The following is a 27,604-nucleotide window of genomic DNA, read 5'->3' as shown; positions in this document are numbered from 1 at the left end:
TGTTGCTGTAAAATTATATTAATATCTTCCGTGTATAAGGCTGAATAGAAATCAACAAAAACATTTACAACACCGATAATTGTGTCCTGAACGGTACCAGAACGATCTTTGACCCTAATGATCTGATTAGCTACAGCCCTTTGTTGTAATCGTTTTGCTAGGACCTTGCCAGAATTTTCACCCAATTCATACATTGAGGTTCGAAATTGAAAATATTTGGTTGCTATATCTTTATAAAAAGGCTCTAATAAGTTAGATTTGGCTATAGCAACAGATTTTAAGCTAGCTGCTATGTCTTCCCCCAAACTAATATTGAGACTAAATCCAATTCGGCTTGTTGGAGAGCTGCAAATCTAGTTTTAATGGTTTGTTGCTCGATCTTCCAACGATAGGAGGCAAATCGTTTGGTTTCACCGCGCAATGCAGCTATAAATGTATCCCAAACGATACCGACCGGGGCAGTACCAGTGTTAATTGCAAAAAACTCTGAGATCCAGAGATTAAGTTGTTCTTGATATTATTTGTCAATTAAGAGTTTTCTGTCAAATGTCCATGATCTAATTTGATAGGGCAATCCCAGGGGCAGCTAAAAACGATAGGATTATGATCAGATATAGTTCTCGGGTTAGTTTCAATCTTGACAGACCCAACAGTTTGGAGAGAGGTGAAAACATAATCAATACGAACCATTTTATTGTGGGGTATTGAATAAAAAGTATAACCCTCTTGATTTGGATGGTGATAGTGCCATGCATCCGACAGACCGTGTTCAATCAGAAGGATCCGGAGCGCCTTATAGACTTGGGGCTTTCGTCCAACATATATATTGCGCTTTATTATATCTAAATGACTAGGAATATTTATATTGAAGTCCCCACAGAAAAACAGCGGATGAGGCCACGTAGCTAACTCTAAGTTTAGATTCCTCAATACCTGTGGGTCGTCTAGATTGGAAGCATATATTGAGCAGATAGAGAGCACACGGCCGTTGACCAATAGCTCTGCTATTAACCATCTACCAGAATTGTCTTGTGTTACTCTTTTAATACACCCTATCCCAGTCTTTAAAATAATAGCAACTCCCCTAATTGTAGAGGTTTGTCAGGTGCAAGCCACTAATTCATAACCCAAGAATCTAAGATAAGCCCGGTTGCCCCAAGGAATATGAGTTTCCTGCAGGCAGATGATATCTACCTGCATCACCTTCAATAACGCATAAAAAATTCTACGTTTCTTGGGATTATTAATCCACAGATATTCCAAGTTGCACACGTCAATCTAGAAATAGCCGTGAAATTTGAACAAAGACCGACAGCCCTAGACAGCTATTGAATCTTTTATAGCAGATATAATTACAATCAAACTGTTTCTTGATGATAAATAGAAAAAAATTAATGTCACGTCAGATGTATTAAAAAAACAAAGCCAATTATGAATCAATAATCTGGTCATCTCTGTCCACCACCACCACCACACCACCCCACAACCCACCCTAGTTGACCCACCCACCCTATCTGATCCCACCCCCCTACCCGATGAGCCCCCACACCCCTCTCCCCCCAAAGTGGGCATCAGGACCGTAGTCCTTGTGATGGTTGAGTAAGCGTTTCCCCACAGTCCGCTGAACCAATAGTGTTCCCCCTTATCAAATATCAGATGACCCTAACACATCCTGGAAAGAGAAAAAGGGAAGTTACAGCATTTTATGTATATCAAACGGGTCATCGAGGAAAAAAGAATAATAATAATAAAGCGCAAAAAGGAATGACTTCTGTCATACGTTAAACAATCTAAATAATAATACATTGCCTAGTTCAGGCTATATTGAGTCCAGAAATTCGTTAGCGGGTATCTCCGACAGAAAAAACCTCATCTGACTTTTAAAAATAACTTTTAGTTTTGCCGGAAAAAGCAAAAAAACCTGGGCCCCATTAGCCTGAAATAAAGGAATCAGTTGCCGGAGATGCCAGCGACGAGTGACCGTCTCTGAGCAAAAGTCCGGACGAACGAAGAATTGACATTCCTTAGCAGATAGTTTCTTATTAGGTCTGGCGAGATCAAATATCCGTTCACGGGCAAGGAAGTTATTAAAGCAGACCAGGATAGCACGGGGATAGAGATTATTCGCAGCGGTGGATTGTTTCTTCTTGTTTAATGGAAAGCGATGTGCTCTTTGGATCTCAAGATTCCAGTCCCACTGGGTGACCTCCGGAAAGGCCTCAGTGAAAAGCTCCACTATAAACTGCCGGACATCATCGCCCTCTTTGTTTTCCTCTATCCCCAGATGTTTTTATTGCCACTACGTGCATTGCGTTCCTTAAAGGTTTTGGGACTTATCCTTCTAGAAGCAGTGTTTTATGCATTAATGTCATAAGTGAGGTTGTGGATAAATTGTTTCATGCAGATTGTTGTGAATGGTTGTGATGCCTCGGTCTTTCGCATTGCTTTAATATATCCTCATCTCTAACATATGTCAATGTGATGAGTGGTGTTTGTAGGGTAAGTGGGGCAATAGGTGGGAAAGCTGATGACACATTGTTGCTTTTAATGCTCTCTCAATTGTGTTTCGGAAAATAACTTCATATTGTCATAGTGTTAAAGGGGAAAAATGTGGGGTATTTTATTAGGGCTTTATGGTTGATCTGTTCCCACAGGATGCATGGAGCTTCTTCAATTCATTTCATAAAGTAGGTATTTTTTGCTCTCTTTATGTATTAGTGGTAGACCCTTCTACGTTTCGTGCAGCTGATCTTGTCAGTCATCTAAGTTCTTTCGCCCTCCAGACTAGAGTTGGTGGCTTCTTCATTTTAGTTTGACTAGGTATCCATTGAACCATTTATTGGTAAGGTTACTCTTGCATTTTATTTTGATTTGTTTGATAAGGGTCTGCCGGTTAAATATTACGATATTGGCGTGGTAGAAAGTTTATAATGTTGATTCTGGGTATTGGGCACAGGCCATGACCTTTCTGACCCAATTGTTCCAAACGTTATAGGCAACCTTATAGTTCAGTGTTTCAATGTACCTGCAGTTGCTATTTTTATGACTTCCTTCCTACAGAATTGTAACTTGATTTATGTTGCAAGTGCATCCGCTGTCTCATACTGCAGAACTTGTTTGGCAAGTGTGCCTCCAGGCTGCTCTTCAGACTCAGCCTTTGTGTGGCGTCATGCCCTCACAGCACAGTAGTCTCCCATCTGGGGCACCTACAGCAGAGGTCAAGTGTGGCTTGTCTGCATCTGGCTATTATCAGCCCAACTGAAAGTGTGATCAGGAAAGACAAGGGACTGGGCCTCCCCTGGAGGGTCTCTTTCAAATTCCACAATGGAGACTGCAGCCCATGCCCTGTCATCTGCCAAGGGGCAGTGCTTTGGGAGGTCTGATATGTAGCCTCTTGCCAACACTCCATTGAAGCCTCCTTTGAATTTCTAGGGTGTGCCTAGTCACCATCCACCACATTACTGTGTCTGGATCTCCATCTATCAGCCATAGAGGTGCAGGAGGTGCACGTCAGTTATCTGGAGAAACTATCCTTACCCTCCACCTTGTGCAATACCAAATGGATTCCCCTTTGCTTTTGTAGTTAATACTGTGAGTCAAACTTGAGGATGAACTTCACAAGATGGGAACTCCAGCATTTTCAATGTTTGCATTTGTTGCCCATGTATTTCTTTACATTGGTTTGATCTTGAGGTTACTGCTTCCTTTGAGCCCAATGTAAAGTTCTTGTTTATGCTGCCAGCAAGTACATTCCTCTAAAAACCCCATTGCTCAACTGACCTTGCTGGAGCGGTGGTATAGTGGTAGCCTGATTATAGTGCTGCTCAAAAGTATCTAATATAGCACTTTCTCATATACAAAAAATACAGCTTCTTTCTACAGTTTTGTATCCTTAAGTTGCATGCTATCTCAAAAAGCATCTTATGTATACCTAAAATCCTGCATTAAACACTTTCCTTTACTTAAAGCTTCTTATTTTTTCCTCTCATTTTTCCTTAGCAGTGACCTGCCCAGCATGAAGTGCTTCAACACGTCTTCAGGGTTAGTAAGCACTATATAAATGCAACTACAATGCAATACAATAGAACTGAAGGTTTGCCATGTTTTGTGCTGCTGTAAACCTAATACTGGTAACGGCTTGTTCAGGATAAGCAATGCCCAGCCGCCAATGAGAAGTGGGCTACTTTTTATTAAGCCCTGGTTACAGGGAGCCTGCTTCAGCAAGGAAATAAGTAAGATTCATTGCTCCCCTGCAGGCCAATGTCCCTTCGTCAAGCTGTACCTGCATCAGCACACCAGATGGGAAACATTAGTCTGAAATGGTGATATTCTGCTGATGTAGCGGGAACCACAATTTTATTTGTAGGGGTGCATTATTATCACACATGTAGAGCGCACCTGCATATAGGGCCAGATGTAGGTAAAGTCAATTTTGCGAGTCCTTAATAGCGATGTTTACCGAATCGCTATTAAGGGCTCGCAAAATGCCATGTAGGTAGGATTCGCAATATTTTTAGCGATTCCTTAATATTCCTTAATTTCGAGTTGCAAATTACAAATTGCGATTCGCAATCAAGGAATACCTTCCCATTCATTCCTATGGGCCTTGAGGCCCATAGGAATGAATGGGAATTGCACAATCAATTTGCGAGTACCCAATAGGTACTCGCAATTTGCGTGCGCAATTTCAAGGGTGCTACAGTTCCAGAGGGACACCCTGTTGCACTCCTGAAATGTGCATGTGTGCACATGTGGCATACATACATGCCCTAAGGGCATGAATGTGTGCCACCTGGCACTTTAAAAAACGCAAAAAAGTGCTTTTTTAAAGGAAATTGCAAATTATCACCAGCTTGAAGTTGGTGGTAATTTGTGAATCCTTAAGGCCAAATCGCACTTTCTTTTGTGCTTCTTACATTGCATTTAAGGATTGCATTTAAGGAATCGCAATTTGCGATTCCTTAAATGCAATCGCAAAATAGGAAATCACACATTTTTCGATTCCTTATTTTGTGAGGGGGTTTTTGTGTGCTACATTGCACACTGCTAATTTACGATCGCAAACGCTGACATTCTGTGAATGTCAGCGTTTGCGATCGCAAATTGGCTTCCTTCATCTGGCCCAATATCCTTTGTTGTATTAATGTAAAGTGTAAGAATCTTGAAATGTAATAACGTGAAATGTGATGTATAGTAACATGAAGAATTAACATAGACAATGAATGTAACTAGCAGACAACATTAATGTTAAGAACTCGTGTTGTGCAACTGACAATCATTCATTTATTAAATCTGTTTATTATTTTGTTGTTTACATGTAGGTAGAAGTATTAATGGAACGTGCCTTAGTTTCTTATGCAGTTTCGTAAAGCTCGCATACCATATTCTTATGTTATCGGAATTTTGTAGGCCTGAAATGTATTTTTCCCTGGAAGCTCTTGCTTTAGAATTAGTAGCTGAATTTCATACATGCTTTGGAATTTGTTCTTTCTCACATTTTGCGTGGCAGATGAAAGAAGTGCTCATGTTAGCTAGAATAATGTATCTGTTTTACTAATCAGGCAGGGAGGGAAAGGTACATTGTTTGGTCTGAATCGGTAAGAGAAGGCTGTTGTCCTTTGCACAGGAGAAGGCTTGAGAACCAAGGACAGATATGAGGAGAAGAAGAACATTGCGGTCCCATGGAAAATTACCTCTAGGATGATGCCCAGCGCGGATGGCGTGAACCGCAAGTACTCTTGGGAAAGATACCTGTAAAAATGTAATGTTCAAAGTAGGGAAAGTGCCCACTTCTCCTGCCTTCGGAGAGAGTGAATCTTAGAACGAGCTCTGTCTCGATAGCTTTATGCTATTGGACCCATCGATGATGGAGAGACTTCTTAGGAAGACTCGAAATGCTGACGTCTTTTATTCCTTTTCCTGAAGATGCTTAAATAAGGATGTCATTTTAGTGCTAGTATAGGGATAAATTGATGCTTTATATTCATCAACCCTTGATGCAAGGAAATTTGGACTCCTGTTTCCTGATCCTCTGTATCCTATTTCTTGAGTTAATTGTTTTGTGCATGTTGCATCATCTCAACTTGATTTGCAGATTTGGCTTTATGCTAATTCCGATGTATTTCTAAACTCTCGTTTTGAGCTGTCTTTATGTCGTTTTTTTGGGCTTTGTAATAAATTAACTAACCTTACGTAGTTATCTATAGTTACTATGTGTCCAGAGAAGTTCCTGTTAAATTGATTGGCTTTGTTAACGACTTTCTCCCCTCTACACTTACATGCTCCTAAAAAGAACCATCAGATTGTGATTCTAAAATAGGGCCAGAATTTATGGGCCCAGTCCTTTCACTGCCCTACACAAGCCCCTTAATAGTGGAAGCCCCATAGCATTGCAAGACTGCTCAGAATAGAATGTTCATAAGCCAGCGCTGTGAACTGCAGGGCAGCGAGATTTGAACTTCTCAAGGAAAGATATCCTGCTCTGGTCAAATAATTCCCTGTAATCCTGATTCAAACCGCACACTTACTTTGCATGTAATAAAATTGATCTGAATATATTTTTCACATCCTTAGCACATTATCCTCTATGATGTAACTAAAATATACACACACACGGGTTATGACTTCCTTACTCTCCTCCATACCCACTTCTTAATACCTTTTCACAGCAATGACTAGTAAGAATTAACATTATGCTGTTTTCTAATTTAATAGGCAACCACCTACTGGACCTTGTCTGTAGTGTGATTGTGGCAAAAATCGAATAGTTCTTTGTGGATTGGCCTCATTTTGAAACGAAGTTCACATAACTTTTTTTTTTAATAAATGTTTTTATTAAGTTTTTCACAATCATACAAATGCACATCGATAGTATAGCATTCCCTGCATAGGGAAGTATGAAAGTGTACAAATAGCGTGCAGCATCAAACGTAGGGTGCGCCTATCGTACATCAGTACTTCAGCATACACTCGATCAACAATAAGAAACAACTTTGGGACAGCAACCGGGAGTGATGCAACATGGTCGGGGGGGGGGGGGATACGGAGGCAGGCTGAAGACTGGGTATGTGGGAAGGCAGTGGGGAATGTCTAGGAGTAAATAAATTACTGCGACAGTGTAGGCAGGGCGGGGAGGTGAGTAACCATACATTAGCAAGGTGGGCGTTGATGAGGAAAAGGGGGTATGGGGCTAAGAAATATATTCAACAAAGATCACTTAGCATATGAGAAATGGTAAGACGTCAGATGATCATAATCAATGCCTGGGTAAATCTCTGAAAATAAGCTGCCATTTTCCTAAAAAGTATTTGATTTATAAGGCACTATAATTTGATTGAGAGCAGGTAACTCCAGACAGCATATAGCAAACCACAAGGTTATTTCTAACCTTTGTAAGCTAAGGGAACATATGACTGTCTTTCATCATGCCACAGAGTAGTGTCTGGATTGGCTTTGTCTAGTAACATAATAAGTTTGTAATATGTTTGGTTAGCCTCTATAAATTGTACTTACAGATGTCTCCATGTGGTAATGGACCTTAGATTGTTTACAATCTGAATGAATCGACAACAAAATTAAATGTATCTACAAATGTATTTTTATATTTCTCTACCACAAAAATAAATCGATAGAAACTTGATAGTGCAGACACGATTGAAACTTACACAGGTACGAGAACAAAAAAACACAGTTTAAAAATAGACTTTAGAGTATAATAGCAGTTTTTCGTGTTGCACATTTGCACGTTTCCTGTATAAGATTACAGTGGTGTACTTGAAAGACACACATAGAAAACAGACCTGGCTGAGCCAATTGGTGGGACCTTTGAAACCGTGACATACAGCTATTGGCTTTGTCACTCCTTCTTTCTTTGATCAGATGCCCACTGTGTGTGCACTCATCTTAAAATGGCTTTTGTTAAGAATAGCAAAAGGCATTCCAATATGAGCTTTAGTTATTTGCTCACATAATTCCTCACATGGTGGCCATCTTGATTTTTTTCGCAAAAGAAATCAAATGTAGAAGTTGTGTTTGTTCCTGCGTGCATGCATATGCGTGCTGACCTTCATGGAATGCTTTGTCTTTTGCTTTAAGAAAAATCTTTATGGCTGCAGTATGTGGACATGCATGGTGGCCATCTTGGAATGGGTTTTTTCCAAATATAAAAAAGCATTCCAAGATGGCTATGATAGGTATGCACCGGCTCACCCATGGGCAGTCATCATGAAATGATTTGTAAATATCTCAAAGATGTCCTATTGGGGACCAGAGGCCAGGCTGGTGACAGTGGGGTAAGTTTTAAATGAAGAGAGTGTGGCAGGAAAGGAGGCAGTGCAGGGACAACAACGTGAGCTAGAGAGTGCAGGGACAACAACATGAGACAGACAGAGATAGAAAAAATAGGCCCTACAAGGTTATGACATCAGTAGTAGAAGAATACATCTCATCCAGTGAAAACATGCTCCTTGGACAGAATAAACATAAGAATAGGGAGGCAAGCCATAGAACAAGAATCAGGGAACTGAGACACACGCCAGTCAATCATAGCAAGGTGCTGATGCAACGATCACTTTACGTATATATTGTGTTATAGACATTAGGTTTTCAACAACAGGTTTACAAAAGCTTTTTTAACTTTGCTTCATTTCAAATAGATTTACCTTAAAATCAATGGTATCAAAGGTAGTTTGCTACAGTTCCCTTTTTACCACTGAAGTCAAAGATATGCATTATGAGCAACATACACTAAAGAGCATCCCTAGCTGATGTGAAAAGGAATTGTGGTTTCCCAAATTTCTGTTAGGCTCAGAGGGCATCATGCTGAATGTCTCAGTATGTGGAGTGGTAATACTGCACCAGAAGCACTAGTCCCGAAAGGTAGGTTATCTATAGGGGGCAGTGGTGCCTCCCCAATGCAAATTCTGCACTTCTGAATGGGCTGTCACGTGGTAATGCCACTTGCTTCCAGTGTGCTGAGATACAAAACTCAAAATATTGTGGGCTTTCCCTGCATAAATTCTACCAATCAAAATCTGGCAAAATTTGAGTGAAGAACAGGCGCGCTACTTCTAATACTGATTTGGGAGCAAACTAAAGTATTAGCAAGGGTGTCAGAATGAGGTAGAAATAATGTGTGGTGTCCTTATAATGAGTTGTACCAATAGTATACAACGTATGAACCTCTTGAACTCTACCATACACCCCTAGATGGGACATAAGTTATCTATTTTGGGTCAACGGCCCAACCAGGATTCATGCCACGTGTGCATTTTAGATTATGTTCGTTTTTAGGAGCTGCAGAGATATTAAAAACTGATATGCATTGAACTTGTTCTTATATCTTTTTGCAAAAAAAATCTAATAGGCTTTTGATGTGGTTCATTTTGCACCTGAAGTTCTATTTTTATTCTTCATGTTTGCAAACATGCTGTCTTCTTCATATGAAAGAGCTAAGCACCAAGTTTTTACTTGGTTTTTGGAAAAGGTGATGGTGTGACCATGTATTATATGGGATAAAGTATCCCCTGACGTACATTATATGTATACTGCAACTCATCTTGAAGTTTCATAATCTTATAAAGGTCTCAGCCTTCAGCCTTGTTCCTCTGTATTGTATGGTTATGGAACTACTCAGTGACTGCAATATCCTTATAATGTATGGCAGCAGGTTCTTTATTCCTATATTATTTTTAACATTAATTTCTGATGCTTGGCTTTCACAACATTTTTATGCTGCATCCTCAAATAGCTCCCAGCCCTCCTCAAAATCCACATTTGAAAATGTAGATTCTTGTTCCATGGTCACACTCATCATGGAACCAAGCTGGGTGTTACACTTAATATTTATTTAGTTTTTGGGGTTAACCTCTTCTTTGAACATCCAAAGTAGAGAGCATCCTTCATATGCCATAAAGTACATATTACCCCATTTGAGTATAGTGTTACATTAGTGACAATTCCAAACTAACTTTAATAATGTCCTGTCTAGCCCCACTCTTACTCATTTGCTATGGGGTGTCACTTTATTGACTTTTCTTCTTGATTTGATCAGAAGGTCTTCTATTCTGGTTGTTAGTGTACCCAAGATAAACAAGGCATTGAAATGACTTCTTATAGTGCCACAGGTTCACTGTCAGTCAAATTAATAAACAAATCAATGACCTGTAAACATGTATTCTACACTGGACTATCTACCACCCTTAGAGAAGGTGGATCTGTGCCCTTACCCTTTTGTCATAACTTATGTTCAACTCTCTTAACTGAGGCCTGGCCATAATCAAAGCCAACTTTCTGACTTTCATCCACTTTAATGTTCGCCTTATACTGGCCAGAATTATGTGTACTTATCGACGCCCAGCTTTAACAATCTGTCAAAGGTCTGGAAAGTTCGGTTTTCCATTCTCCCCCCCCACCTCCCCACCCCTACCCCCCACGTCATTATTTTTAATGAGCCCTTCAAATAAGGAGTCTGGCTGGTTATTCTTGTCAAGTAAATTATTATATGCTTTGTCATGTTTTGTCAGGATTCATCCAAATCAATTATACCAAGAGCTTTTAATTGATTGCTGATGTTGTGTTCCCTGAAATTATTGGAGTCACACCTAGTATATTTCCAAACAAGTATGCTCATGTGGTAAGTTAGATACACCTTTTAGAAAGTCTTTCATCTGTGGGTGAAGACAGGGAGTCCAGCCCTGAACCCCAAAATCAGTACTCACCTAGACAAGTGCTGGTATTTCAAATCAAACGAACATTTTTTATATGATATTCTCCTACAGATACTATAAGTCTTGTGGCCGCAGGTTTTAAAGACTAAGTGGAAAACAGGCTGACCACCACCTTATTCCGAGTGTGGTGGTCCACAGAACCACCATACTCTTGGTGGCTATCTGACCACCACCACACTGCGTGCCCGCCTGCAGTATTCTGAGTGCGGTGGTTGGACCACCACAGGACTGCCGCGTCTGCCGGGATCCAGGATCCTGGGGCGGTGGCACAGCAGTCAGGAGCAGTAATATGCTGGCGGTGGCCCTGCTGCACGCCAAGCATATTATGTGCTGCATGTCCACTGCCCATTTCATGGCGGCAAGCCCGCCATGAAAAAGGTGGCAGAGTGGCAACTTGCCGCTCCTGGGCCTGGGGCTGCATGCAGGGGGCGCCTGTTGTGCCCCCCTGGAATTGCACCCCTGTTTCGGCAAAGTATTTTTTACTTAGTTTAAAAAATTTAATAATTTTTGATCACTTTAGGAAAGTGTATGTTGAGCTGTCAGAGTAAATTGGTTTAGATCTGGTAAAACTTTCAGCTCTAGAAACTGAATAAACATCCTTGACTGAATTGCTAACATCCATTTTCCTGGAAGACAATGCCTTTTTTAGGTCTCGCCTGTCGATGCGCATGCGCATCGAGCTTGCGAGACTATTGGGGCTTAACCACTCTTTAACTAACTTGCAAGGAATCGTGGCGATTCCTTGCAGTGCCCGTGACTTTTAAGCTCAATGCGCATGCTCATTGAGCTTAAAAGCGCGTGCACATCAGTTCCCTCAGCCGCACTCCAGTCCCCTGCTGCTTTCACACCCTCTCCCCGCTCCGCCCCCTCCCCTGCCCGCCGTGTCGCATTTCTCCTCCCCCCTCCCCTTATCTGCCTTTCCCTCCGTCTTGTTTTTTTTTTTACCCGCTCCGCCCCCTCCCCTGCCCGCCGTGTCGCATTTCTTTTCTCCTCTTTGCTCCTCCAGCAGTTCTCTGTCACCTTTCCTTCTCTCCTCCCTTGTCCACCTTTTCATTGTTTTTGCCCACCTCTCCTCCAGTTGAACTCTGTCACTAGCTCCTTTCAGCCCCTTCTCATTCCAGTGTTTTCGGGTCCCATCTCATGCTTGGGGTTAAGCTCCCTTTGCCTGCAAATGCACGGGAAAACGGACAGACACGCACCAGGAAACACCACACAGACGCAGTACAAGCATTGATTAATCACTCGCACACATCACGTTTTACTCCTTTGCTAGTGTTCTCGTTGTTTACATCAGAAAGAAACAGACCTTAAAACGATTGAATAATTGACAGAATCCTCAAATATTGTTAATTCCATTGAAGTCTAGTGAAAACGCTGCTCGAAGATGATATGTTGCTAAAATTACCGTAACAAAATCAATCCACTCACTGTAATATTCTTAATGTAATTGTATGTGCTAGCACCAGAAGGTATGGAGTGAAATTACTTAACTTGTGAGTAAACATATTTGTTCACACCCTCTCCCCGCTCCGCCCCCTCCCCTGCCCGCCGTGTCGCATTTCTCCTCCCCCCTCCCCTTATCTGCCTTTCCCGCCGTCTTGTTTTTTTTTTTACCCGCTCCGCCCCCTCCCCTGCCCGCCGTGTCGCATTTCTTTTCTCCTCTTTGCTCCTCCAGCAATTCTCTGTCACCTTTCCTTCTCTCCTCCCTTGTCCACCTTTTCATTGTTTTTGCCCACCTCTCCTCCAGTTGAACTCTGTCACTAGCTCCTTTCAGCCCCTTCTCATTCCAGTGTTTTCGGGTCCCATCTCATGCTTGTTATAAAGGGGCTGCCAAAATGCGGACACTCCTCAACCCTCTGCTTCACATGAGACTCTGCGGCTCTCCTGGGACAATAAACCACTCCAGAACAAACATGGAGTTGTCATACGCGGCCATCTATCTCAATTAAAGGCCACATAGCTTCTCTAACCTCTAGGAAAATCTAGCCCTGCTATTTAATTTTGGTGCGGGATTACTGTGTAAAGAAGGTTTGCATAACGTCTCATCTGACTAACTAGTGCTTTAGTTTAGCATTGTATGTGTTTTCATAGGCTTGTGTGTATGTCCTTTAATGCATGTGCATGCTTGTCTTTTTCTGTTCAGTTCCCGTGTCAGTGTGTGCTTACCTGGATTTCCGTTTGTCTAATTTATGTGGCCTTTGTCAACGAGGCAATCCGCTACTCTGTCCAACGTTTATGAAGACGAGACACTCAACCACGCAATGCCACTCACACACACAACGCCACTCACACACACAACGCCACTCACACACGCAACGCCACTCACCCACGCAACGCCACTCACCCACGCAACGCCACTCACCCACGCAACGCCACTCACCCACGCAACGCCACTCAGCCACGCAACGCCACTCAGCCACGCAACGCCACTCACACACGCAACGCCACTCACAGACGCAACGCCACTCACACACGCAACGCCACTCAACAACGCAACGCCACTCAACCACGCAACGCCACTCAACCACGCAACGCCACTCAACCACGCAACGCCACTCACACACGCAACGCCACTCACACACGCAACGCCACTCACCCACGCAACGCCACTCAACCACGCAACGCCACTCACCCACGCAATGCCACTCACCCACGCAACGCCACTGAGCCACGCAACGCCACTCACACACGCAACGCCACTCACACACGCAACGCCACTCACACACGCAACGCCACTCACACAGGCAACGCCACTCATCCACGCAACACCACTCACACATGCAACGCCACTCAACAACGCAACGCCACTCAACCACGCAACGCCACTCACACATGCAACGCCACTCACACACGCAACGCCACTGAAACAACAGCGCCACTCAAACAACAGTGCCACTCACACACGCAACGCCACTCACACACGCAACGCCACTCACACACGCAACACCACTCACACACGCAACGCCACTCACACAAACAACGCCACTCACACAAACAACGCCACTCATCCACGCAACGCCACTCATCCACGCAACGCCACTCATCCACGCAACGCCACTCATCCACGCAACGCCACTCATCTATTTGCAAAACGAAAAATGTTAAACTCTTCTATTGCGAGACCTATTGCATTTTCAATGCTTGTTTTGGTTGCAGTTTTATATAGGGCATACTCACTGTAAATGTATCAGAGCGCTTTATATGAGCACTAGTTACATTACAGACGGACACATTTATTCAAAGGCACGGGGAGATTAGGTGATTTGCCCAGAATCACAGGAGGGTTGAGCCTTTCGCCAGACTCGAACGTGGGTCCCCAGCTTCAAAGTCGGCCGCTCTAGCCATTAAGACACATCCTCTCCTCTTTACTTCTGTCAGCAGGAATGTAGAGCTGGCCTCTGCAAGTGGTCCCATACTAATGATTAGCCATCTAAGAGAGGCAGGAACAGCTGGGAGAACAAGGGGACAGTTGTCAGAGCTCTTCCTTTGGCCTGGAAATGCTAACTTGGAGTCCATAATAGCAGCCATTGATTCAGAAAGCATGTCAAGACCGTCTGTCTCCAATCCCAGTAGGAAAGAAAACTAGTTCTAGTACTGACAGAGGGAGGACATTTCTTCATAGGAGAGCGGCTAGATGAGGAACCAGTGCTCCTGCTGGTGGAGAAAGGCTGGAACCATCTTGGTTCAGGGTCTCTATGAAAGTTTGCAGAAAACTGAGAAAGGAAATGATAAAAAATGGAAGTGGAAATTCAGAGAAAAAATTGACAGAATTGGATGTAGGGAATTCTCCAGTCACCGCCTACTGCATAGGATAAAACTGGCACCTCACCACCACCTCTTAGAACATTTATGCACTGAAGAAGAAGCATCTGTGAGAAAAGATTTTGTCTGACTGCTGAGGAAAGAAGACTGAAGGACTTCTCGCTCCTGCTGGGACCCAGTGACGGGAACTGCTCTTTGGAGGTCAAGTGGTTAGCCTTCTGTTGCTGCTACAAGGGCATAAAAGATAGCATTGTTCCATGCTCTAAAGAAGGCCGAGTTGACCACTTGGAACTGGACCCTGGAAAAGTCTTGTGCAAATAAGCCTGCACTAAAGACCCGAGTGCTGTAGGAGGGATTAGGAGTGACTGTCCCATGGTAAAAGAAACATTTGGGGACTCTTGGTTGTAGTGGAAAGCAGGGGCAAAGATGTTTGTGTTCCTCTTGAAGCTGGGGCCCTCCTGAAGAGCACCAAGGAGACTATAAACACTTGCATGTACCACAGTGGAGGATTATTGACTCTACCACTAACTTCCCAGGCTTCTCTGAAGCAGAACAGTTGGCTGTTAACTTTCTCTTCTTCTTCTTGTTTTTCGGTGCAAGCATGGCCTCTGGTGGCTACTTTTGGGTATTGCACATAGTCTGAATGTGACCTTTTGATATCCATTGTTCCTTTAGCCATTTCTGAACATTTTGCCTTAAATGTTTAAAAATCCATATGTCTGTTTCCTCCTATCCGATTTTAACCATTGTTGTATCTTTTTGCTTATTAATTTATCTTGATTTTTCTAAAGTTGCTTGGGAATTACTTATGATGTTAATTTTAATGTTGTTTGCTACTGTTTTAACATTTCGCACAATTTGCTAGGGAATTGCCTGCTCTGTGACCGCAACAACCTGGTGTTGAATAGAGATTCTCTTATAACTGTTCTGTTACATAACCAGGTTGTGCACCTCCCACAAATGAAAAACCCAATTTATGACACTTGGCTCCTCCAGTGCATAGGACGATAAACAATGCTTTTATTCAGATTTCAGGAAGCACACAGATGCTGCACCTGTTGTGTATCCCCAGCTCATTTGCTATGGAACCATGCACATTCGATTACACACAGAACAGACTCGCAGCTACAGAGAATTGTAAAATGCTCCAGCGAGTAGAAAAATCCCTTCTCCTGTTCTTAACATGAGCACCAAAAAAAGATGTGAGAATTGAGCACACACAAGCTCCTATCACCACAGGAACGTCACTTTTTGTGACGTTCCTGTGGCGATAAACCCTTTGCCTTATTTACAAGGCGGTGTTAAGCCACTTCATGTGCTTTAACTCTGCCTTGTAAATAAGGCCCGCTTTCACGCTGCACTTGGTATGAATGGGGTGCGCAATGGGGGTTGAGGTGGGCATTCCAGCGGAACACCCATTGATTTTGACGCTGCCTCTTTTAACAAGGGTGATGTGAATAGGAGGCTATGCCAAAATTAAGAACAGGGAAAACCTGGTCTGAACATGGTGAAACGAGGACAAATGCTTAATCGAATGATTGTTCATGTGTGCAGGAAGATGTCTCTTCATGCACATAAACAATCATTTAATTAATTGATGATTTGCAACTTTGCAGCTTACAATTAGCCATTCTGGATTGTTTATGTGCAGGAAGTGACCCCTTCCTAAACAGAACCAATCCAGAATAGCGATCTTCTTCCAAGCATCATTCATTAGCCAGTTCGATAGATATTTTTCTTTTTCCGCTTAACCCCATCGCAGCTGGCGGGATTCCCCCGCTGTGCTGGGGGGTGAGGGGGGGGGCACGTACAGCGCCCCCATGCTCATGACGAGGTCAGCTCGTCATGAGCCGCGGCGCTCCGGTGCTCATGACGAGCTGAGCCTCGTCATGACCGCGCCCGTTCCAATGGAACGTTCAGCACAGCAGGGGAATCAGCCCAGCGTGCGAGCGTTCCACGGAACGGGCGCGGTCATGACGAGCTCATGAGCACCGGAGCGCCGTCGCTCATGACGAGCTGAGCTCGTCATGAGCATCCAAAAGGTTAAACAGATTGAGATCTTGGTGTGAGCTTCAGCAATAAACCATGTGTTACCTGAAAACCTGTTGGTGTGTGACTGGGTGGTAGGTGGTGGATGCCTCACCAGCAGGCACACACCCATTTGTGTGACTGAGATCCCTTTGTGTCTCATTGGGAAGGTTAATAGAGAACTCTATCAAGAACCCGTCTGCTGAGCAACACAATATGCTTTTTCGGAAATCACCTGACAAAGGTACTTTAGTACAAGTGACGTCACATCCGTAACCTACAAACCCCTTCCATGAATGCATGACACAAGAATACAGGAAACACCTAAAAGCCTTCACCGGGCACTCTTCTGGTATTTGAGGAGATAAGAGAGAGGGGACCCTCAAAGTGACAGAATGCGGAACCCCAAGAGTTCATCACGTGACAACGCAAACACACGTGTCTTTAATTGATATCAGGTGCCTGGAGCAAACCTCTGTTTAGATAAGATGCTCTGGGTCGCCTTTGAAGGTTTTAATTTGATTGGGAGGCAACGGAGTCTGCCTCTCCCAGCAGGCTGGTGTTACCAATTGCAGAGAGAAAGCTGACCTTTTCAGTGCCATTTTCTGAATAAACACACGAGTGAAACACACATCCTTAGCTACTATTCCATTTTATGGGATGGTCGTATGAGTCAGAAACGTTCCAGAAAAGCACAGAAATATAACTTCACAGATACTATTTCAAAAAGATTTATAACAAGTTATTTCATACAAAAAACATTAAAATCACCAAACTGTGTTGTACCATGAAAAGTGCAGAAGGACAGTCAACAGAGAGTAAATAATGAATACCCTGTGAGGTATGCGTATGAATATCAGTTTAATAAATTAAATCCCCCGAGTAGCTCATCTGATTCGGAGTACTTTCTTTTTGTTACATTTCAAGCCCAAAAGCGGTTGATGTAATATTGAACGATAGTGTAGTTCAGTTGCTCCAAAGGAAATTGATGTATACTGGGGCTGTGGGTGGAGCAAAGGAAACTCTGCCTTCACAATGCCAACATTTGAGACATACCTGAAAAGGGGATATAAAGAATTAAAACGGTCTACATGCATTGAACGCAGTAGAGAGGCTGTGCTATCCAGGGGGAAATAAGGTGAACACACGAGTTGGGGACTACAGTCAACTACATATATGAACTCAAAGAAGGAAAGATTCAGATCTCAGCTTTAGAAAAACCCACCAAACATGTTTACTGGCTATGTACTGAGCTCCATGCCAGATGTTCCAATCCCTGCAATAGGTTTTGGAAAACCATTAATAAATAGGCAGGAAATAATATGTGGGAAGAGCATTTTGCCAGCTTTTGTGCCCACCCTACTCTGAACATTGCAGCTTACCCGGCCTTTCGCTGTGATTTGGAGCCTCCACTATGTGACGTCATGAGGCTGCTGCCCTCTTTGCCTTATAAAAGCACCGACCCTGAAAATAGGGAACTGACAAAATCGCAGTAGTATTGTACAATAATAGCAACCCATTGGCAATGTGTAAATGAACAGATGGCATTTATAACCCAGTTTAGTACCCACGTCGTACAGTATGAAATACAAACCATAGGCATACATTATATGGCATAATATAAAGAAGTCTTTACCCAGCTACATGGCGCGATCCAGTACCCAATGGCAAGAAATGGAAGACCCAGGGCGACCACCAGCACAACAAGACACTTGATAGCAATGGGCTGTTCCCGCAGTCCTGAGAGGTTTTCATACCAGATTGTCAGCAACTGCTGCTGACAGTTTGGGTGCGCCACAAACTGCAGGAAAATATAATAGAACAAATATTAATAGAAAAACGGACACAACATTTAGAAGAAAGCATTACTCGAAGGGTTCAAAACGATTTATAAAGGCGGATGTGTCAGAGAAGTATAAGAGAGACATCTAACTAAGGATGAATTCACAAAGAAAGTCAGAACATTTGCATCTGTATAATTATTATTATTTTGGAGAAATGTACACATTTCTTGCAATTCACAAAAGATACCAAGTAGTTGTGACTGGGCAGCTTCCTAATATTACTCAAAGGCCTACAAATGTCCACAATTGAATATGTGACACAGAGTCACAAGCTTACTATCAACAAACTATCAGCTTTTACACCTGGGGAGGTCCATTTTCCTTCTCTAAGAGATTTCCCACACCCTCTAATTTTGAGACTGCTATCTCCTTTTTCCACACTGAAAACAAATTATCTCCCAATAGCAAATCACTGATAATTTTCAATGTGTAAAGCTTCCTGCATAGGTATTGGGATTGAGCATAGGGTTGCTACTTTCCAATTATTTTACCGGCATGACCGGTATTTTCAAGCCATGGCTGGTAAAAAAAGAAAGAAATGGTGGTAGCGTTTATTTTTTTTCATTTTCAGATGTAAACTTAAAACAGCTAATACACGAAGAATAAATAGTGCTGTCTAAAATGTTCCCAAATGACGTTTGAACCGCTGAGAAGCAGAATTACCAGTTACAAAATAATACAAATAATTTTACTCAAATTTCCATTCAAGTGCCAGTTCTGGGCCTTTTCCAGAATATCCAAAGTTGATAAACTGGCTGGTATTTTTCTCTTACATAGATGGAAATCCTAATATCCATACACTTGAAGGTTTGTAGGTGTTCACCAACTTCTGCATGTGTCCCCACCCTTTGAACGCTCTCAACCCTTTGATTAAATAAATTGATGGAAAGTTTACTTGTAAATACTGCCATTTGCACACGAGTGTCTGCTACATAAATAGCTTTTGATTCAGGCCATAAGTGAGCAAGAAACAGCAGGGGGGAGCTTGTGCAGACTGAGGAGCAGGAAGTGAGAGAGGTGGAAAAGGGAAAATGACTAGAAGTGAGAATATCTGTGATTGACACAGATACAGCAAGGCAGTAAGTGCGACACAATGTATGCACTTTTCTCTGGGCCCAGCCAGTTATATAGCAGATTCTCTGTCAATCACTTCATGTATCATAAACATCTGTCCTTCGAGGAACTGATGGTCTCAATGCAGTCAATGTGACCTTGTGTTAAGCCATTGTTGCAAGCCACAATGTTAAAGTGTACCAAGAACTCATTAGAATGTATCAAGTAGGCTATACATCTGCCCTATGTTGCTAGATTCTTGGGAGACCTCGGTCCAAGGTGGGAAAATGTTGGGAGTTGTAACCATTTATTTCAGAACCTGTTAAAAAATTACTCAAATCACAAAAAAGTTAAATACACTGAAAAACCTGCCCCCCATAGGTGAACTGGAATTGCCATCCACAGAGGATGTATAGTTGTAAGGTGCCCAAAATGGCACCCGCGGCAGAGCAAACATTTCAAAAGTAGATCTGATACTCCTCCAACTAGTCTCTATCAGGTTTCCAAAGTTCAATTGGCCTACAAAGTTAAAGTTCAAAAGAGAAGACTACTGACAAGGAACTGGTGTATGTACTAGATCATATTGGGTACCCATCATTATGAGCTCATGTAGCGTGAATGGCTGGTCACAGCTGACATTTATAGGTGTCAAGTTCACCTAGAGAGCCTGCTAAACCCACTGGACCCACCAGTTGTGACAGGAAACTAGAAACTGGGATGAGGACTCGTTGCGTCCTTAAACTACAATATCCCTGGAACTAGTAAGAGCTAGAGAGGTGGGTCATCGTTCTGAACTAGGGTGACTGGCTTGAGCCAACAATACCCTACCCCCAAAGTGGCAGTGATGAGGGCTCCCACAAAGTCTGAGATGATACTGAGTGGGTCGAGGTCTTGCTGGTTTACTACTGCTTGCCTACATAGTAGCCCAAACATAGCCCAGATGTCAGAGCAGCTGCTTGGACTGCTCCATTCCCCAAACTATCCCGGGGGCAGACCTCCCAAAGTTCCCCAAGACTCCAATGGTTGTAGTCTTTGGTCAGCATTTGTAATGTCAAAAACAAAGCAAGTCAAGAAACATAATGTCTAGCGACAGCTACGCTGTCAAAACACATTTAAAAAGGCAAGATGGCACTGTGCTGAAATGACTAATCAAAAGACTGAAAAGGTTAGAGAAACAGCAAGCAAAAGACAAGAGACAGTGGCAGTAAGTAATCAATGAAGTAGTGTGACAGGGACATCAAGTTAAAAGAAGACAACATCTTAAAGTTTGAATGAAGGGGGGGGGCAAAGAATGGATTAAAGAACGATAGACGGAGATAGCCAAAGGAAAAGAGGAGAAAAAATGTCGGGAAGTAAAAACATATAAACACAAAAGTGAAAATCTAGTCAGCGTGTAAAAAGGCAGAAACAGAAGAGAAAAAGCAAATTAGAGGCCGTGTAAGGGAGACCATAGAAATATAGCATGATATAAAAGACCTTCATCAGGATGTACAATAAGCGGAGAAAAACTGATAAATTAACACTGAATGACTTTAATGAACAGGCTGGCTCCTCCCAGGGTAATCTCGTCCTAGGATCTCACAGTTCAAATACTAAAATATATACCTTAGTAGGTTTGGACCGAGTTACTTGAGACCAGTTGCATAGCGAAAAATAATAACCCCCCTCCCCCCCAGAATATGAAGATAGCTCCGGAGTCTCCCATATCTGGCCCCTAAATCACGGGCCTTGCGTTGAATAGGGGGGTGGGGGGGGGGTGGCGGAGGGCCTCAAGGTCAAGAGCTAAAGGGTCCCTGAAGGGTTGGGGGTCTGTGCTGCAGGGTCTGCAAAGGCTTCCATTATGCCTCAGTTTTGATTTGGACTTTAAAGAGATTTTTAAATAGGAACACTTGATCTATTCTTGTTCGAGAGAAGGATATTGCCTAATATGTTGCTGATAGTTGAGTAAAACTGCACGTTTTCTCTTTCTTTTATATTGCTGAATAATACTCATATTACATTTTTATATAGTACTGACTGTTGCTAGTTTAGCTATTTGTAATACTGTAAATAAAAGAATTTGTTATTCAACTTGTCGACCTCTAAAGTATTACCCTCTGAGTTGACCCTGTCAAGATCAGAATCATTGACATGAACATTGCACCAGGTTTAAGCACCATGTGCTTAAATCACTAAGCAATCATGCCTATGAAGTTAGAAAACATTCTTGTTGAATGGCATGGGGTGTCACTGACCGCGAATGTGTCTAGCACGCCTATAGCCAACATTAGTGTGGAGTGTTAGTCTAACAGACACGTTTCACTGCTGGCTTTTCACGTGCTTTTTTGGAATATGTGGATTGTTATTCTCTTGATCTGAAATTCCCCCAGTTTAAGAGACTTTTGCAAGGGGGTGCAGAAGATGCTGTAGACATGCAGATGCTACAAAAATGCAGATGTCCCACAAAAAGAATGGATTGTGAGACACCCAGAAACCATGCTATCGAAATCAGTTAATTACTCACAGGCTTTCTATTTATCTATTTTTTTGCTACAGTGCAGCATAGCCCATCAGAGGAACATAAATGCAGAGGGATAACCAGAGATCAGTCTCTTTAAAATAACAGCTCAACCACTTACAAAATCTAAACAAGCATTTACAATGCAATGGTCTCGGCATTATTAAAGGTAGAGCTATTGGCATTGCTCATGACATTTCTTTTCTTTTTAACCACATCGACGCTGATGACGAGCTCAGCTCGTCATGAGGTACACCTCTCGTACGCTCATGACGAGATGAGCTCGTCATGAACCGCGGGTTTTTAAAAACTGCAGCGCACAGCGCGAAAATGCGCTCCAGCGATGCGGTTAAATCATAAATAAATGGCATTGTCATTTATATTGCCAATAGCTTAATCGATTGCATATGCGAGACCTATTGCATTAGCACCCACACACAGAGTAAGTAGTAGAGTAGTAGAGTGAGTAGTTGATAGTGAGTAGGATAGAGTTATTAGTGAAGAGAGTATTAGAGAGCGAGTAGTAAAAAGTGAAAGAGTGAGTATTAAATAGTGAGAGAGTGAGTAGTAAAGAGTCCTAGAGCCACACACATTTACATGCATAGCCACACCCTTACATATACAAAGTGTATTTTTAGTTTCAGTAGTAAAGAGTGAGTAATATAGAGTGACTAATTATGAGTGAGTGATGTTCTTAAAAATATATTTCACACTAGACACGTTTGCGATTTAAAATATGCACGGTAACAACGAGAATGTCTCGATCGTCTGTCCCCAAAATACCGTCTCCGCATGTCTCACGATTTCAATAGGAATTACAATCTGATAAACAAAATACAATGGTTGGTTTGAAGATGGTTGCTACGATGCAGCTGTAACCCTCCTTTGTTTGAACACCAAGCTTATCTCCCCAGCCAACCTCTTCCTGAGGCACGGTCAGTCCTCGGAGACTTTTTTAATGCGATTTTAAATAGCGCGAACATTACCCTAAGGTGTCAGAGCGCTTTGCATAAGAACCAGTTCCGATACATAAGGATTTAGGATTACATGAGTTACATAAAAGATGCAAACAGAAACAAATCGCAAATGTACAAGTGGTAAAGTCACACAAGGAAGAGATACAAGCAGAACAAATTGCAAATGTCCAAGTTGTAGAGTCACACAAGGAAGAGATACAAACAGAAAAAATGGCAAATGTCCAAGTTGTAAAGTCACTCAAGGAAGAGGTACAAGCAGAAAAAATTGCAAATGTACAAGTTGTAGCCACACAAGAAAGAGATACAAACAGAAAAAATTGCAAATGTACAAGTTGTAACGCCACTCAAGGAAGAGATAGAAATGGATAAACTCTAAGAGTCATATAGGAATGGTAGAGAGTACAGGTCTACTACATATACTAGTGGTTAGAGTTATCTCTATATACATGTATATACAAATAGTAGAATTTCTCAGGTCAAGGTCCAAAAAAAAAAAAATTTACTAGGGTTAGGCACTGCTACCCCTAATTGAGTCCTCTAGCATGCCGCTTCCCTCGTTTCATCTAAATCCTTTAAAACCAAAACATGAGCCTTCTTTTCACAGAGCTCTTTTGCTGTTACGGTAGCGGGAGGGGGGGGGGTAGCCCGGCGCCTTGGTGTTTGCATTAAAGATTCCGTTTATCTCGGCCGCCACCGAGGCCGAGCCTGAATGCTGCTTGTGTGAACCTATCATTTTCTCTGCGCATTATGAACAACACTTAGCTACAAAGCTAAGAGCTCCGCACACTCCTCTGCCCCGGCCCCTCCCTCGCCTCGCTTTCCATGGGAACTAATTCACCCTTTACAATCAGAAACCCTGCACTGCCTGCTTCCCTCCACTCCCCCAGCAGCCAGAGGAGGACAAACTTCTGGTGCTTTCGGAGCTTTCATCAAAAGAAAACGTGAACAATAAAATACTTTTTCAAAGATTAATAATATATACTATGTTACATCATCCAAATGCAGGGAGCGTAGACACCACCCCTACTAAGTAAAATAAGCTTAAATCGAAGTTTGTTTACCACTTGAGTCAACAAAAAGTACTAAACATTTCTTTTAAATGATTGTGTCGGTATGTGGTCCCAGTGGCCTCACCTGGACTTATTTGGAATTATGCAAAAGTCATTAGATTAATATCAATGGTATTTAGTTGTGTTGCAACAGCTCAGCATCTACTAAAGATATGACCTCTAGGCGCTGTATGGTGTGGTTTGCACTTGTGGTTGTTTGGGGTGGTCCTCTGGGCATTTTTCCCTCGGCCCCTTGTCCATGAGCTGCTGTGTTTGATATAAAGTGCATCACCTCGGGCGTTTCTACACACCTTCACAATCCAATCCATGTTCATACATGTTATTTATCATTGGCATTGCGCACATGTGCGGCGTCGTAGAAGGCAAATCGAGTTTGTCTGGGACTTCTTGCATTGATTCTAGTGAGGGGTGTTGTAAGTTGAAGAAAGTAAAACTATTGTACGAAACGTCAAGCTCGCTGGCTGAAAAGGTGCCTCAGACACACACGTCTGCAGTGTCGGCATGTGTAATGTAGCGTGTCCCAGGGCTTTTCAGTGCTCCTCCGCCGCCTCCTAAGCCGTGCATGCTTCAACCGTCCCTCGGTGCCCGTTCGAGAGCCCTGTCCGGCCCCTGGCACACACTGGCTTCAAAGCGGGGGCGCCCGCCCATTGTGCACGCCTAGAGCCCGCTCCGAGCCCGAGCCCGTATTTAGGTCAGCGGTGGCCTTCAGGGACCACTGCACACCAGCGCCAGGAAGTGGAGTCCCGCGGGAGGCGGGCGGGGGCGTCTGAGGGCCGTCCCACTCTGGCTTCGGGTGAGGGAAGGGCTAGAGTGCTAACTTTCCGTCTGTGTGAAGTGCTAAAGCCAGTAGGGTTTTTTCACGTTATAGGTCTCCCCCACCCTCCGAGCATGTAACAACATTAACCTAGATGTTGAGTGGCTTTAAATGAGCATATTGAGCAAGGGGTATAAGTTTACAGCATTCCGCCTTCCCGACCAGTTAAGAGTGTGAATTTATGCAGACCGCTTAATATATAAACAGATGAATTCCTGAATCTATATCATAAGACCTTGACTACTGTGGGTAGGGTGACTAGATTCTCAAAACAAACAAGCGCTCGCTCTCCGGAAGGCAAGAGAGGAGCGCTCCACAGGACCATGTTTCTCCGAGGCGAGGCAGAAATGCCTCGGAGAAAGCATCATCATTTTCGGATTCGGGGGCGTGGTTTTCGTTCTCTCCTCTTCCCATTGGTTGGAAGATAAAATTCCAGCCAATGGGAAGAGGAGAGAACGAAAACAAGAAAGAAGAGAAAAAACACGCCCCCGAATCTGGAAAAGACGGGGCTTGAACCGAGTGACGCCCCTCTCCTCCAATGGCTGGCCTCCGTTTAGGAAGCCAGCCAATGGAGAAGAGGGGCGGGTTCAAGCCCCCATACTAAAAAACATTAAATCTCGGCTGCGCGAGCACTGCTGCGCAGTGCAACGCTAGTTCGAGACCTAAAAATAAATGGAAAGACAGCTAAAACTGCAAAAAGGCAGGGGAGGCAGGAGACTTGGCTGCTGGAAGGAGTGCAGAAAAGTGAAGGAAGAGGACAGTAGTCGTTAGCATGCATCAAATACAACAGAAATAGATATTTTTAGGTCTGGTTTAATCACCAGCCTCTTGTAATCAAATAATGAAAGGATGGATGCAATATACGTACATAGGAGGGCTTTGGGTCAGCTCTCTTCATCTAATGGTTTGAGTGGATGTCATTCACATTTTACTCCCCCCCTCCAAGCCACATATCCTAGTGCAATGAGTCAGACACTTTAGCCTGTGGCTGTCTTTCACTGTGAATGAATGCATTGTGCCTGTCTAAAAATAAATCCACTTCAATGCTAGGTCTGCTAGGCCAATACATTACTCATTTTGTAGTCTTTTTTTCTTAGTCTGCCTTGTGTGTTTAAACTATGTTTGTGGTTCCAGTATTTAAAATCTAAAAGCAAATGTTTTTGCACCAGTAAATATCATATTTTTCTGTGATGTGATGTGCATCTAAACTAATCCGGTTCTAAGCACCCTTGCATGCTAGTAGGCATTTTACTGTTCTGCTAAAGCTATATGGGATGGTTCATTTTTTTTATTTAACATTTTTATTTCATGTGTAAAGTTGACGAATTTAGGTGGCGGTGTTTGTTTTCTTTTTCTATGTGGGTCATATGTTTACAGTAAAAAAATACAAAAATAACCCTAATGGCAGTTTTTCTTTCTTTTATAGGTGCCAATGCTTGTTTCTATTTTGCAAACCCTAAATAAGTAATTGTTGAGTGGTAGATGTTCTTGCTTCCAACTAATCGTCCTTGAAGTCTCTCTAAATCAGGCACTCTGTGTTTTCCCATGGATCTTTTCCAAGGCAGCTTTCAAGTAATACATGATCGCCAACAAGCTGTGAGCAGCCAGGTCTCCCTAAAGTGTAAATAAAGTTCCTACGGTGTGATTCTTTATTAGTAATAGGGATAGGAGGGTGGCCTTGAAAGTTATTTTCAGTCTTTCACCTTTGAATCCTAATCCCAGCTCGGACATGAGAGACCGAATATTGCCCATTACACTCTTGTTGTTGTCACTGAAACACTGTATTTTTCAGCGTGATGCTTCTCTTGACCAATGCCTGGTCCTGCCTGGTCCTACCCTGAGATCAGCTGAAGCCCCCACAGCGTGGCCCACCCCCCCAGTTTGAAGATCTCTGATGTATCTTGTATGAAGGAATGCTGTTGGGTTTTAAAAGTAAGACGGGCTACAATTCCGGTCTTCTTCTGTCATACTTTTAACGGTGACACATTGGGGTCTATTATAATTTCGGGCGGATCTTCACCGCCCGCATGGCGGTGGTGATCCGCCCGAAATTATGTCCCACCCGCCTCCCATTTCCCCCTGCCATATTATGGTGATGGGAGTATCGCGGCGGATGGGAAGACCATCCACCGCTTTTCCGCCCATGGAATACGGTCTTCCATTTTTTAATGCATTTTTGGATATTGCATTCAACAATTAAATGAGAGCTCGCAGGGCGCAGAATTTGCAACCAATAAAACTAAATATATGTTCTTTCGAAAAACAATCCTGCTTGGTAGAACATAAAGAATTAGCCTGGTAGAATTTTAAACAATGCTGCTTTGTTTTTGTATGGTATGTAAATGGTGTTTCAATCAAAGTGCATTTAAAGGGGATGCAGCAGTTAGCGTTGTAAAAATCGCATTGTATTTGAATGCGCTGTCTTTGTTTTTGGCTACCTGACTGATATCCAACAGTAGGATCTCTGTATTTTCTGCATTACATTGCAGAAGACTCTCCTGCAGCCTGTACAGGACATCTCTCAGTCAGGATTTAAAGGTGGAAGCTCTGTCTGTGGATGAGGCCTCAAAAGTAAGGAGCCTGGGTGTCATTGGCATAAGAGATAATCTTCAAGCCATGTGATTCTACAGGTTTAGCTAAGGGGGCCACGTAAATATCACAACAGAGTTGGGCTCAATGAGGAGACTTTCGGCACATGAAAAGCTAACTGCTTACAAGATGAAGCAAAAGGAACAAGCCAATTTTTCGTTGACTACCTTCCAGAAAAGATTTTAATCAGCTCCATGTGGTGCCAAAAATGTCAACCTCTAGACAGTTACTGAAGCAGGATAG

General features: G+C 42.8%; 1 protein-coding gene and 1 long non-coding RNA gene across 3 annotated transcripts in view; one reads left to right on the top strand and one right to left on the bottom strand.

Annotated features, from left to right (window-relative positions):
* Positions 1-27,604, bottom strand: part of TRPC3 (transient receptor potential cation channel subfamily C member 3) — a 697,537-nt gene that overhangs the window by 173,708 nt on the left and 496,225 nt on the right. Inside the window, exon 4 of the mRNA XM_078676843.1 lies at positions 18,154-18,318. Within this exon, the coding sequence (XP_078532969.1) occupies positions 18,154-18,318 (165 nt within the window). The remainder of the gene's footprint in view (positions 1-18,153; positions 18,319-27,604) is intronic.
* Positions 1-27,604, top strand: part of LOC144818937 (uncharacterized) — a 324,952-nt gene that overhangs the window by 190,024 nt on the left and 107,324 nt on the right. The window lies entirely within an intron of this gene.

This window comes from Lissotriton helveticus, chromosome 2_1 (assembly GCF_964261635.1).
Source record: "Lissotriton helveticus chromosome 2_1, aLisHel1.1, whole genome shotgun sequence".
Taxonomy (NCBI): domain Eukaryota; kingdom Metazoa; phylum Chordata; class Amphibia; order Caudata; family Salamandridae; genus Lissotriton; species Lissotriton helveticus.
Note: the sequence above shows the minus strand (reverse complement) of the source record. Positions and strands in the feature narration are given on the sequence as shown.